General features: G+C 35.9%; 4 protein-coding genes across 4 annotated transcripts in view; 2 read left to right on the top strand and 2 right to left on the bottom strand.

Annotated features, from left to right (window-relative positions):
* Positions 1-144: 144 nt before the first annotated feature.
* On the bottom strand, positions 145-2,271 carry LOC113674703 (uncharacterized). The gene is made up of 2 exons (XM_027191189.2): positions 1,924-2,271; positions 145-1,040 (listed from the first exon to the last, which is right to left on the bottom strand). Exons 1-2 carry the CDS (start codon positions 2,243-2,245, stop codon positions 553-555), a joined length of 810 nt encoding a protein of 269 aa, XP_027046990.2. The 5' UTR covers positions 2,246-2,271; the 3' UTR covers positions 145-552.
* Positions 2,272-2,667: 396 nt separating this feature from the next.
* On the bottom strand, positions 2,668-6,642 carry LOC113674704 (dynactin subunit 5). Its single transcript, XM_027191190.2, has 6 exons — positions 6,490-6,642; positions 6,301-6,369; positions 6,092-6,210; positions 5,581-5,692; positions 4,917-5,019; positions 2,668-3,895 (listed from the first exon to the last, which is right to left on the bottom strand). The coding sequence occupies exons 1-6, from the start codon at positions 6,535-6,537 to the stop codon at positions 3,795-3,797; spliced, it is 552 nt and encodes a 183-aa protein (XP_027046991.1). The 5' UTR covers positions 6,538-6,642; the 3' UTR covers positions 2,668-3,794.
* A 10-nt stretch (positions 6,643-6,652) lies between these two features.
* On the top strand, positions 6,653-12,272 carry LOC113674683 (programmed cell death protein 6). Its single transcript, XM_027191164.2, has 7 exons — positions 6,653-7,007; positions 8,012-8,173; positions 8,656-8,783; positions 9,048-9,122; positions 10,077-10,151; positions 10,548-10,716; positions 11,320-12,272. Exons 1-7 carry the CDS (start codon positions 6,954-6,956, stop codon positions 11,359-11,361), a joined length of 705 nt encoding a protein of 234 aa, XP_027046965.2. The 5' UTR covers positions 6,653-6,953; the 3' UTR covers positions 11,362-12,272.
* Positions 12,273-13,231: 959 nt separating this feature from the next.
* The window catches only part of LOC113674681 (protein-lysine N-methyltransferase SMYD4), a 3,602-nt gene continuing 2,799 nt past the window's right edge, over positions 13,232-14,034 (top strand). The window contains exon 1 of the mRNA XM_027191163.2: positions 13,232-13,376. The gene's annotated coding sequence lies outside the window, so the exon portion shown is untranslated. The remainder of the gene's footprint in view (positions 13,377-14,034) is intronic.

The following is a 14,034-nucleotide window of genomic DNA, read 5'->3' as shown; positions in this document are numbered from 1 at the left end:
TGGGTGCTTACTCAAGGAAATATGGTAATTAGTTCTGTTTTCCAGTTCATGCTTGTGATACATCTAAGTCATGTGGGTCATGTTTTCAATATTTTTTTATCCTAATCAAACCTTGCAGATTGCATTACAATACATAGCCAAATCTTTCTTCTGATAGATAAGTTTATTTTCTAAAAAATAATTACCAATTTAAATTAAGATTTTATGATCCACTTTCTAACATATCCTAGTTGTTGTTGTTAGCTGATTACTTTTCAATACATTTGCTTTGAACTAAATTACTATATGAGAATTTGAGACCAAGATAATCAACATCATATAATCTGAATAATCCAAAGGCTGTTAGCCTTCCTTGTAAATAAATGACAAAACAGGGGCTTCTTAATAGCTGTTATACATTCAAGTTGAGTACTGAAAAGTCATTTACTTAATATTGCACTTTATTCCACCAAAGCACTTCAGCTTTCAAATTTCTTTATATGCCTGAAGTTGCTGGTCTATTGTTCCTTAAGTCAATATTTTGCAAACCCTAACTAAAATCATGGAGATTTATCATTTTTTAGTACACCAGCAGATATCTGTGATATAAGGTAGCTTATAAATTTGTGTCCCTTTTAGATCAGGGTGGTTGATCAGAATATCTCTAATCTTAGATTCAACTATTGTTCTCTTTTCTTTGCTGCTCTGGCTGATTGCACTGATACACATGATCACAGACACTATCTTATCAATGTCTCCTTCCAGGTATGTTCTACAGCTAATGTCCCTTTCTACTGAGGTAACTTTGCCAGAGCCATTTAAACTTTCCATCCATTTTAGTTCTCTAGGATCAGGTGGCATATCTTTTTGTCTCACAAATGGATTGACTATATCTTGCATAGCTCTCACCCATGGAACAGAAAAATCTCTATGGTTCCAAATCATGCCGTACTTGCCTCCAGGTTTAAGAACACGACAAATCTCAGCAACAGACTTTTCACTGGCAAACCAGTGAAATGATTGTGCACAAATTATAACTGGAATGCTTTCATCTGGCAGAGCTGAAAGTTTAACACAAGACAAAGGAATAATTCAGACAAGAAATGTAGCACTGAAAAGGAGAATGCATGAGGGTGCAACTTTTGCCACTGTTTTCACCATGCTTTTGACTGGTTTAAACTGTGACATTTATCAAAACATTTATCCTCAACATCCTCTTTCTAATAAGATGAGGTTGATGCAAAAAAAAATTGAGATAGTTATCACCATAAATTAAATTGTATTTACAAATATTATGGCCTCTAAACAGACTCAAAACTTACTATACTTTCCAAAGTTGGAGTATTAAGAAATTGCCAGTTTTTCTTATGGGGTACATATTGCAAGATCACACTATCTAACCTGGTAGAGGTGTGGCTATGGGGGGGCAGTAGCATGTGACAGTTAAAAGCCAATCAATTATCTTAACAAAATTAACACTGGCCAACCCCTTCTGAGGATGGGTTACAAATTTGAAGACCTTTTCTCGTGTCAAACAAACTCTGTAAAAAAAAATTACGAAAGGTGTTTTTGGTATCATCTCGAGTGTGACAAAAAGAGAAAATTCAAAGTCCTCCCAAGGAATAGGGATAACGTGGTTGATTTGACTCGCTGCTCTCCCCATACAAAATTTAGTGTTCCACATGTTAGAGATCAAAGTGTGTGCGTGCACAGGCGGCCCAAGCTCCAGTTCTTGCGAAATTATAAGAGCCTGTGTGGATATATTTACGACCGCTCTTAGGAAAAAAGAGATAAGTCAAATTCTAAATAAAAAACAAGAGAGGACCTCTCCTGTGTAGTAAACCGAGAAATGGATAACTCGCTGAAATGGGTTATTTTCAACGTAATTTGAGTTAGAAGGTCAAGAGGGAGTCAAACATCATGATGGCGTGGATTGTGCCTCACCGATTTTCTCTGCCGGGAAGTGATGCACCTCGATTCCAGGGACAAGTTTTCGGAACGTGTCGCACATTGCCTCCTGAGAGTCACTGGCAATGACTTCCACCTTAGCTCTCTCTGCCTCTAACACCTTAACCATAGCTCGCGTAAATTTTCCAGTTCCAGAGGCAATCTCTAAAAGTTTTATGGGCTCCTTCCTGTCCCAGGGCAGTACACCGACACGATTAAGGAGAAATCTAACAGATTCTTGAGTGTATTCTGGTCTTCCTTTTTCGTACAGTGATAAATCCGTGGTAAACTTTCGTAACTCACTGCCGGCGTCCGCCATATTGAAAGAATACTTGATTTGCGAGAGACTGGAAAATAGATAATGGCAAAGGAGGAACGTGGAATTGGGATGGAAACTCGAAACAAGACGATCAAATATCGTAGAACTGCTTTGAAAAAACCCACGTTTTTCACAGATCAGAGGGGCCTTTACATTCTCCTGATATATTTTAAATGTGGTCCAAGGTGCTAACAAGGAAGATTAGGCTACCTACAGATCAGCAAAATGCAGAATTATCTCTTGCATCAAGTCATGCATCTTAGGGTAACATAACCATGCCAAAGTCTCCTCTGCCACCCCTCCCAATGAAGTTTTGTAAACACAAAAGGTCAGCTATAGCAAATGTAAATGCTAATAACGTCAACAGGTCAATGCCCAAAGAGTTAAACAAAGTAAGTAAACCAAACAGTTTGCATGGTGTATATAGTTACATTTTTTTATTTTACCTAATAACTAACAAAAATAAGCTTTAAGAACTGTTAATCAAGTGCTTGCCATCAAAACATCACCCATAACCATAAACTTTGCGTGTGTTTTCTGTTACAACAGATGTTCAACCAAGTGACTTCCATGTATATCCTATTTAAGAACACTTAATTTCTGGAAATTATACTGTGTTCTAATTGGCTGTAATTTTCCAGGTGAGAATTTTCAACCATGCAAAATAAGATTCACATCGGCCTAAGTACTTGTTCTCTGAGATAGTGCACTCCCCTTTAAACCAAGCTATGGTTTGAGCAGTATTCTACACCCCACATATCACTGAGCTCACATTATTACTATGCTGCATTTAGCTGTTAAATATTGTCTGCCTGTCTATCTGTCTGCCTTTTCCCTCCTTGCAGTTTTAAGAGAAAAAAGAGAATTGGGTTTTCTTGAGTAGTAGTCCCTATCACTAACTGGCCCCTTTTACATCATTTTGAGTTTCTTGTGGGATTACCCATGAAGAAAATACTTTTTATCACTAGATTGACTTATTCCTTTTCTTTAAGTCTAAATCATCAAAAATATCCTGGCCAAAATTATTCTGTAAGTGTCAGGGAGAAAAAGAAGTCATATACATGATTTATATCATGTACCTTAAGTAACTTATCATTTAAAGTTATCATCTTTGGAATGTCTGTAATTTGTAAATATAGCATGATATAGAGACACAGCACCTTCCACTAAACAATTTATTTTCCCAAGAATCTATGTTATTTGCTAACATGCAAATTAAGCAGATGGAGACAAGCTCCTTACACTTCACCATCCATTTTCCTTAGCATGACTCAACTGTCACAAATACTTCATATCATTGGCTTTTACAAATTAAATATCTACCAGAGGACCCCCCAGCATGAAACAGTGATCATTTATCAGAGGAATTACAGCTATTATGACTAATGAATTACATTCCATAATTTGATTATGAAGAAAACCAATGAATGGAGGAAACCTCCTGATCCACACAACAAAACCCACAACCTTCTGCCTTTGTTTTATATTTTCATAATCACAAAAACTTGCCTAATTGTTTAAATAGATAGGCTATGAAGTCGTCTGATTGTCATTTCTCTTCTGAAATGGGTAGAAAGTGTTGGTAATAGTCTTTCGTTTTCTCTGTCATAATTTCCTGCATACATTCTGGTAATTCTGCTGAGAACACACCTGACAAGAAAGCACCGTAAGTGAGTTGTTTCACTTTGTTATAATTAACATCTAAACACCAAAGTGAGGGTGGCTTATGGTGGAACACCACTGGCCACTGACTTTGAGGTGAAAAGTTACTTTAGTACAATGTGATATTAAAACAGTGAGTTAATATAGCACAAAAAGATGATTTTAACTCATTTAGTCATTTAAGGATTAAAATATTTTCAGGTGCAAATCCTGCTTGACTTGCTTGGAGGTGAATAACAAAGGATATTTGGACTTTGAGTAGCCAATCAGAGCACGCCTTCAATGCTAACCACTGTTTTACTATATGCTAATTATCATTGATCCAATTTTAAAAAATTTCTTTTGTGTCTTTTAATTGCTGGTCTGTGATTCATCTATGATAAATCACATTAACTATGAAAAATCTGAAGCTTTTAAGGAGACAAAGTCATCCAAAGTAATAGGGTAAAACAAAGAAACTAACAGGCTAGTGTGAAAGAACACCCATAAAAAGTACTATGTTTGTGTTCAGTTATCAACAAATATTCTCCAGGGTTTCTGATGAAAATCCCCTAACCCTTTAACTCCCAGGATCTGATTGTTAATTCTCCCCTCTAGCTACTACACATTTCCTTGTAAATTAGTTGCAAGAATTTGGTGTTAGATCAAGATAACAACTTCTACCTGATACATTCGAGTACTCTCATTACCTGTTTGCTAGATTGTGGATAGATATTTTAGGGAGAGGTTACATGTGAATCACTTCTGGGAGTTGAAGGGTTAGGGGCACAAACTAATCAAAGTGTTGGATGATATATGCAGGATTTTGTTACAATGAAGAAATAGGGGTGTGCACCATATGATTTTAACAATCAGGTGAATGTATTCTCTGGAGGAACTGTTGTTTTTGATCAAGGCTTAAATTTTGTTAACCTGAGGAGAAGTAAGCATCAGAGTCAGGTGAGGAGGTGGTTCAGTTCAAATTAGTCATAATGGGAACTAAAGTTGTACAGACAAATTGGTGACATACCTGGTGAGCCTGAATACAGAGTAAAAGGTGGAACAACAGTTTCAGGGGGGAGGACTGTGTTATCAGCTATAGCACAACAATCTTTTAATACACTTCGGCGACCCTTAAAAAGACATCAAACAGAGAAACGGTAATCCTTTACTTCAATAATTGCAATTATTATTTGTATTTCTTGGGCAGTTTTGATTTGATCCTTTAAAATAACTCCTCTAAAAAATAAGAGGAGCAGCATGATGTGAAATTTTGAATTCCACATTTTCTGTCCAAATTGAAAAATTGTTAAGTGTCATCCAAATATTCTTGAGAGAGGGACTAGTCCAGCAGATCATTAACATATGGTAAAGGAAAATTTAAAGAATATAAATATGAGGACTTCAAATCTGTGGCTTAATCCTTCTTTTTTTTCAGATGAAGAAATTTAGTACCAAGGTAATACAATGTTAGCTTAGGATGAAATATGATCTTGAAAAATGTGAATGCATTTCAACCCAACACATTCAAGACAAATTGCATACAGGCTGTAAGTTAATTAATGCATTTTAGAACTAGGTAGACACATAGACTAGTATTATTCAAAAGAAGATGTTCTCATCAGCAGAAAGTTTAGTTAGTAGTAATTTAGTAATCTACTGTTTATAAGGTATACTTTAATTTTCAAACTTACAATTACACAGTTTTTTCCTATGTGGACATAAGAACCAACTTGAGCAGCATTGATGACACAATCCTCTTCAATAATAACATGGTCTCCAATATGGAGGGGAAAGAATGCAACTCTAAATACAAATCAGAAGAGAAGTACAATCAATTAAGTATTCTTGAGATATAACAGTATAGTTCTAACACTTGAAAAACAAGCCATTAAGTTGTAAAAAAATTCCATCTTCCCTAGTAATTACTTAATAATAACTAATAATTAATGAGGCAGAAATGTTAAGAAATGTTAACCATTTGACCTCTTCAAATGACCAGCATCTAATTTCTCCTTACAGAATCACCCCTGAATCACATATTAAGGCCAGGAGAATAAAGGAAATGATCACCTACTAAAGAAGCTCTTGACTGTTAAACACGTTCTCCTTGTCAGTACTTTAAGAAATGTATAAAGAACAGTATAGAGAATATGCATACTGATGTTTGGGCAAAGAGGGTTAATAACAAAAAACAACACAAACCCTTTGCTGAATTTCTTAAATGGCGGCCTAATTACACTTCTTTTACTGATCACGCACTGTCTTCCGATTCTGACATTTGCAAGATCTCCACGTAAAATACAATCCGATTGAATGATTGTCTGAAAGAGGGATTAATATTGTTGATCAGTAAACAACTTTCAATGATATTTGATGACAGTGAAATACCACTCCGATTTTATAAGACCTACCTTTCCGTTTAAAACAATATTTTGACTCCCACAGAGAACTGACTGACGGCTTACTTTATTTCCTGATGCCTGAGTAACAAATAAACAAGTTTAACTCCTCGTGAAGAATGGAGAATGCCTCCAGATGGTTCAAGCACACGCCTAAATTGAATCATGCAGGGTTTCAAATCAACGATCTGTTACACTTACAGTTTCTATATATTCTGCTTTGTTGTAATACACGTCTTTTTGCTCCATTTATCAGACCAAGTTTACGCTAACAAGGTTAGTTGGTATAATATGCTTGGTTCATATCCCTGTTACTTCGTGTACAGAAATAACCAGGCACTACTGTCGTGGAAGGCTGGGTTCTAAATGTGGCCCAATTGTCTAGGGAGGGTAGGGCTACTTTTCCTATGTACATTTTAATTATCCATAATTGCTTAGATTAAGAGGTTCCTTATTTTCTCAGATTCCTCATAGAAAATTTTCACTCTTTCTTACTGTTTAAAATTGGGTAAAATAAGTGAAAGGTCTAAATAAGCATCATGGTTTGAATATCAAGAATGGATTTCCCGTCTCCTCCCCAGTAGAGAATGTCTTTTGTTCATTTATTCTTATTCCTTGCGTCTCGATAGTTCGTGAACACGATTTGCAGCACTTTCTTTACCTTTATGGCCTGGAATCAACCTCCTCCGGGACACCAGCCTGGTTATAATCCAGCTTATGTACGTATTGTCAAATACTTTCTAAGTTCTTGCTTTTGCCACGAATTCTTCGAATGTTTTTGAAACATCGTTACATGTTAACATCTTCCGGAAGATAGGCTAGTGTATCTCGTTCTTGAGCAGTCAAAAAGCCGTTTCATTCTGTTATGTAACTGCTCTAGTGTTTATGCACTATAAGCAAACCTCGTTACCTACAAATCAGGTTATGTTACTAAGTCTACTCCACGTTCATGGATTACTTAGATTGTAATCAAGTTGGCAGTTGATAACTCGAATGCATTCGTTCAGCTCAATCGATAGACAAATTGCTAACAAGACAATTTTCATCTCACACCAAGTTAGATTAAACTGTTTGCTATGTTTTCTGTTTATTTTGTGATTTCATTATTGACGCATATGAAAGATTGCTAAATGAAAGCTATCATAGTCGTCATTTGGCAGAAAGACTGACACATGGCTTTAAAGAAAACAGCCTTTTTCCGCTTGCATTATGTTTGGTGAAGCTTGTTATTTTTGAGCCCTGTCACAAAAGGATGCAACAGCCCAGTAAATAAAATTTAATTGTAAGAAATGAGCAAAGGTGGATTCCTCTAAAACATGATGGATTTGGTTGTTGTCTTGTCAAAGGGAATGTCATGGATTTTTACCCCAGCATGTTGAAAATGAAACAAAAGTTTTACTAGCTGTCAAGGGGTAGTTTAGGGTAAGGTGCATTCATTTTACAGAAAAAGGCCTAACCAGAGGCTTTTGCCCTGTTATTGAAAAAAAAAAGGCTTAAAAACCCATCATCACCTTGAATACACTGTAAGATTAGCATGGTTGAAATTTGTCTCTTAGGAAATAAAAGCCAGCGAAAATGTTGTATTCAACAGATGTACCCCTTTAACTCAGAAGAAAAAGAAGACAAAGCTACTTATGAAAATGTTAAAAGAAGAATGCTCAGGGTGCAGGTTATTGTCTTAATGCAGAAAATCTTGAATAGTTTTCTCTCTTTATTAAAACAGGGTGGGCAGTACAATTATGGTCAACCACAGGGATATCAACAGCAGAACCCATATGGTCCTCCACCTCCAGCATCACAGTATCCTCCTGGTTATTCAGGGGGTTGGGGAGGCCGTCCAGGTCCTCCTCCTGGGGTTGATCCAGTCCTCTGGGATTGGTTTCAGGTAAAGTAAACAAAAACTTTACTAAAGAAATACTTTGTTGGTACTCTCCTTTGATAGGATGTTATTCTGGGGTAGATTACTCCCTTCTAATTATCTGTATGTGTTTTTCAGACAAGAGGCCTCTTCAGCTTGTATGTTTTGTTTACCCATTTCCAGTCTTACAATGATACTTTAAATAACTATTTATTTCAAATTTTCTCTTATTCATATGTGTTCATGCAAAAAGTAAAGCTGGGAATTCCCTTGTGACCTGAAATGGGTAAACAAAACATGCTAAGGAGGTCTACTCTGCAATTATCTTATATTGAGACAGGCTCTGTAGAAGTTGAATTCCTTCTTTTAGAATCAAGACTTGAGTTCCAGTTTTCAAGGCAAAATTTAGAAAAATGTGCTATAAAGTAGCCAACGACTACATCATTATATATAATCATATCTGTTTGATTTTAAATGAAAAATGACTGTTAAGCCTTATTTGGTTTCAGGCAGTTGATCAGGATAGATCTGGAAAAATAACTGCCAAGGAATTGCAGCAAGCTCTCTTAAACAACAACTGGTCGCAGTTTAATCCAGAAACTTGCCGACTAATGATTGGCATGTTTGACAAAGATCAGTAAGTACCTCTGTCTTGAATGCTGCCCTGCCTGTGCACCTATTGTCAGAAACTATTGTCATAATACACAGCACCATTGTTTTGCTTGTTTAACTGACATATAAAACCAGTCTACTAGGAGAATTGGTGAAGCTGCTGATTTGAAGTCAGCTTTGTTTATTTGTCTTGAAGAGAACTACTCCACATAATGTTATAAAAAAATTTGTTAAACTTATGATACTGATCATCTTTTTCAATAAATGTGTGTAAAATTTACCTTTGTAGATCTGGCACAATTGACATTCATGAATTTTCAGCACTGTGGAAATACATCCAGCAGTGGAAACAATGTTTTGACAGGTAATGCTGAATCATTTATTAACTTGATAAGCAAGATATGGTACAGAAGTTTGTAAGATAATATATTGGTGTTCAAAATAAAATTTTAGTGAGCTCAATCACTGCTATTAATTTCCATAAACATATAAATGCATGTGAAAATGAATTTCATTATGAGTTCAGGTTTTTAATACAGCTGTATCACTTTTCCTGCTCCAATTTTTAGGCTGCATATGTAATTAAAGAGTGGTGAATATATTTGATTTATATGGGGAAGGTGGATTTACAGAGATATGACTTAGTGGATATTTGTTAAGCAAAAAATGGTCTGTGTCTAAGTGAAAATAGGTTTGACTAGAAAACTTAAATGGTGGCAGCCAGAAATTATTCAAGCTTTTAGGTAGGATTTAATAAGTGGTCCTCAGCAGGATGTTAGACATCATTCACATGTGATTTGTCATTGTGATAGCCATCCATGTGATAGATACATGAGATTTTACTGTTTTTAATTCTGAGCTTCTTTTGATTATGATAACCTTGTCAGTGTCTTGGAATTCTTATGGGTACAAAAACTACATGTTGATCTCAATTAAAAATTCATTAATAGCAGAGCTCGCAGAGCGTAGCCCCATAAATATACAAAATAGTAGTAACCCATCAGCCAAAAAAATTTGGATGTACGACCATACAACCATACAAGGTGCTACTTTTAACATGCATGGTCAAATGTACTGCGGGCACACCAATGCCATGGCTTTGTTCAGTAGTCCAGTGGTCAGTGCACTGGGCTCCGAGTTGGATGACCCAGGTTCTAGTCATGGCTGGGACAAGGCATTGTGCCCTTGAGACGTGCGGGGAAAAAAAAAATGCAAGCTCCACTTTTAGGCTTGGCTAAACCTATATATTATTAAGAATGCTCCTGATTATATATTCTGTAATCTTTAAAGTTTCTTGTTTATTAATTCCCCAATAAAGCTTTGATCGTGACCGATCAGGAACAATTGATGCTAATGAACTTCAAACAGCCTTCACAAGCTTTGGATACAGATTGTAAGTTGATGAGTGTGCTAACTCTGAATTACTTCAATTGTTATGTTATTTGGTTTGTCTTAGTGTATCTAAAACTCATTTCAGTGACAATAACTTGGACCTAACTAAGACATGAACCTGGACTTCTTGACTCAGAGTCCACATTTTTTAACACTAGGCCACTGCATCCACTGTCAGGGTTATCCTTGACTTGTGCAGTTCAAACCTGTCAGAGACACTGGAAATGAATTCTGATAAATGTTTAGGTCTTCATCACTTCTAGTTTATTTTTCTTGATAACCTAAACAAGTGGTGCCCTCACAAAACCAACAAGCAGAAGCTGTAGGAAAAGGCTGTCATATCTGAAAGTGGAGAAATAGTTGAATGCACTAATTTGATTGTTTTGCTTTTTTTCAGATCACCAAGTTTCTGTAATCTGTGTGTGCGCAAATTTGATCGCTTGAATGTTCACACGATGAAGTTTGATGACTTCATTCAGTGTTGTGTTATGCTGAAATCTTTAACAGATGCTTTTAGGAAACATGATCATCAACAGACTGGCACAGTTACCATCAATTATGAACAGGTAAGAAAGTGATGGGTTGTAATTTGTTAAAGTTTTGACAAATCAGTCCTGTAGTGAAACAAGTTTTTTCTGAATTGTTTCACTTTAAGTTTTCAACTTGGTATAGTGTTTAAGACCAGGTAGGAAAAGGAAAGTGTAATGTGTGGTACTTTTGAGCAGTGGTAAAGAGCAGACCTGTCCTGTTTTGATTTATATGTTCAGCTGGAAAATGATAAACTTCATTTATCTATGAATTTGTTGTTGTTGTTGATATCTTCATTTGACTACCAGTTAAAAATAGGTAAGAAAATCATTAACTCTCTCACAAAGCACTTTTAAAGGTTCCCTGACATTTGAACCAGGATGGAAGCACTTTGCTTCCCAGGAAACATAATTAAGGCTTTGTCATTGGTTGTAATTGGGATTGTGATCTCCTAGAGTTAGCTTGAAAGTACTAAAGGGAGACTTTTGTATAGCCAGTGATTTGGGAAAAGGCCAAAATTTTTACAGAACTGCACCCTGTATGGTTTTCCAGTAATGCTTATGTTGGTTTTTGAAATTGCCCTATGTCTTATATCTAGGAAATTTGATTTCCATGAATTCTCATTCAACATTTTATTTCAGTTTCTAGAAATGGTGCTTGGGCACACTTTGAGTGGAACATAACAATGTTGATATGCTGTGTTGAACCTTTGACTCTCCAAGTAGTCCTCCAAGCAGTATGTCATCTTTTGAAGGGTTTCACTGGCTTGCACTTCAAAACTGCAAGCTAAAAGTACTAAACCTTACTTACTATAGGTACAATTAGAATATCATTTTAATAAATTGTGTAATCTTGGGTATGACATAAATGTTTTCCTTTTACAAAATCAGGGGAAGTGTTTAGGATGAACTGTATTTACCTGTAGGTTATTAAAATCTTTGTTGTCTGTTTCCCCAGTGTCTGCACTTGTTATGAATAAATGGGGGGAACTTCTGTTTTCTGTTGGATTTAAATTAGCTCTTCAAAAATAGAAAGACAGTGCAATTATATTTAGATTTTTTTTCATTGTCATTTGCATAAGACATGCTTTTAAATGGGACAACCATAAAGTTTTTTATAGGAGAGAGCTTTACAACAGCCTCTATAGCATATTTTATTGTATATTAGACCACATAATTTTAAGTTTACAAGCAATGTTACTCTTAGCAGTTTTTACAAGTTGTTTGTTAGCCCTTTGGTGTTAGCAATATTGATATTCTGTAGTATTAAGTGTTGTCTAGATAAGATATATTACACTGTTTCTGCAAGAATATGTTTTTGTTTTTCTGAGTTGGAGTAGACAGATTTGTCTAAAAGGCATTGTGTTGAGTGTCAAGTTTTTAAGTCAATCCATATTTTCTTCTCTGGGGCATCTTGAAGTGGTGACTGAAGCAGCCAGTAAAACAATACAAAGTAACCAGTGAGGTTGGTTGCCTGCTGCTTCTCATCAAGTAGAATTTTAGGTTTCATAGAAGCCTTCCTGATGAAGGAGTGGAAAATAACATTAGGTAGTACTTCTTATTTTATAGAAATTTTTCTGCTCAAATTACCAAAATTACTTATCCTTGAAGTGCATCAATTTAACATCTTACATGACTAAGTCATAAATTACTAGAGAGATTCTCATTTGCAGAATCTAATACTTTATTTGCAGGGTTCCTTCTTGGGTACTAGGGCTGGTCTGTAATTTATACATGGTGACAAGGTACATAATTTTGTACAGAATATTCATCACTGGCTGCCAAACTGAAAGATATGCAGAATGTCTCCCAAACATCCTGTTATGGCTGGTTATGCCAAGTGATCAATTGAGTTTTTTTCTCTTCCACAATCAGGCAGAGAGAGCTCTGTAAGTCCCACTACCAGTCTACTTTAAGTTGTCTATTACAAAAAAAAATTACTTAGCAGTGAAACTATAGGTAGTCTTGCCCTGTATCAACCGTTTTATGTTAATAAATGTTCTTCTGAAAAAACCCGCTTTCTAGGAGTCTAGCTAGGAAGATTTTCCCTTTCATTATCACCCATATCTCCAATAAAATTCTGATTAGTTCAAAACTTTGCCAAAGATGTGCCTACAACTTGCTACAGCTGAAGATTGTAAGTTCAAATTTGAACCTCAAGGGTGTAAGACACTTCTGTTTGCAAGAGAACATAGGTACAATGCATAACAGTTTACCAATGTAGAATTCTTTAAGACTCCTAAGGAATTTTCATAAATTCTTTTCTTTCCCACCTGAAGCACCTTTGAGTCCAATCTTGCATGACCTAAATTTTTTAAACTGCAAATTAATGATTAAGGGGGAGGGTGTTTCAAATATGACCCCATACTCATCTCTCTAGTCACTTAAAAATACAAATATCTCTTGCTTTCGAGGAACTTGTGGCAAATGATACCAGTTATTTATCTAAAAGAGATATTTTTTACAAATACAGTTTCTTTCGAGATTTTCACCCTAGCTCTCTTTCTCTTACACGACCCTACCCTTGATAGTGGTTAAGTCCCAGTCTTACCTCTGTCTTTGTAAACAATCAATAAACATGGCGGACACAACGACTTCGAATGGAGTATCGCTGCTGTTCAAAAATTTGACCGCGCGGGTTAGATTTAAATTTGAAATGATGGCAAAGATCGATGCCTGAAGTCTTCCAAATTTGAAAGGTAAAAAAGACAATGCAGGTGTTACGAGGGTTTGCATAGTTTTACACCCGTTTTACTGTGATCTTGTGTTGTTATGATTGTTGATATCTTGATCGATGGTATGTTTTTCGATTTCCTAAGTTAAGCATTTCAGTCCAAGAATTCTGAAGCAGCCTTAACATTTGAAGAGTGCTTTAGGAGTATTAGAGCCCTTGGAAGGAACGGCGTCACCTTGTTCCTAAAGAATTCACCAAACAGAGTTTTGTTAGGGAACCCCACCCCAAGATCCCAGCCCCTACCCCTGTAAAAGACACTTGTAATCAAAAGGTCACCACTCTCATATACTTGGCACAATGAAAACTAATGAAAACTGCATCCCTTTTCTGCTCTAAGAGAAGTGAAAACAGACAGAACCTTAAATAGATAGCGGAGCAGCTTTTCTCTTGAGCCACCTCTAAAATAAGCAAATAAATTTACTAGGTAGGCACTTTTAAAACCTGACAACAGTATTCCAGAATCTCTTCACAAACTGACATATATGATACCTGTACTTATAGACCTTAAAACATCACCAGCTTAAATGAGAGGTCCCCTATCAGGTGAAAAATTAATAATTTATAAAAAGTACTCCCCACTGTATGATAGAGCATTCCCCCATTTAGCCATCTCTGCTGCCCTT

This window comes from Pocillopora damicornis, chromosome 10 (genome assembly GCF_964200805.1).
Source record: "Pocillopora damicornis chromosome 10, jaPocDami1.2, whole genome shotgun sequence".
Taxonomy (NCBI): Eukaryota; Metazoa; Cnidaria; class Anthozoa; order Scleractinia; family Pocilloporidae; genus Pocillopora; species Pocillopora damicornis.
The sequence above is the reverse complement of the archived record's forward strand: the minus strand, read 5'-3'. Positions and strand labels throughout refer to the sequence as shown.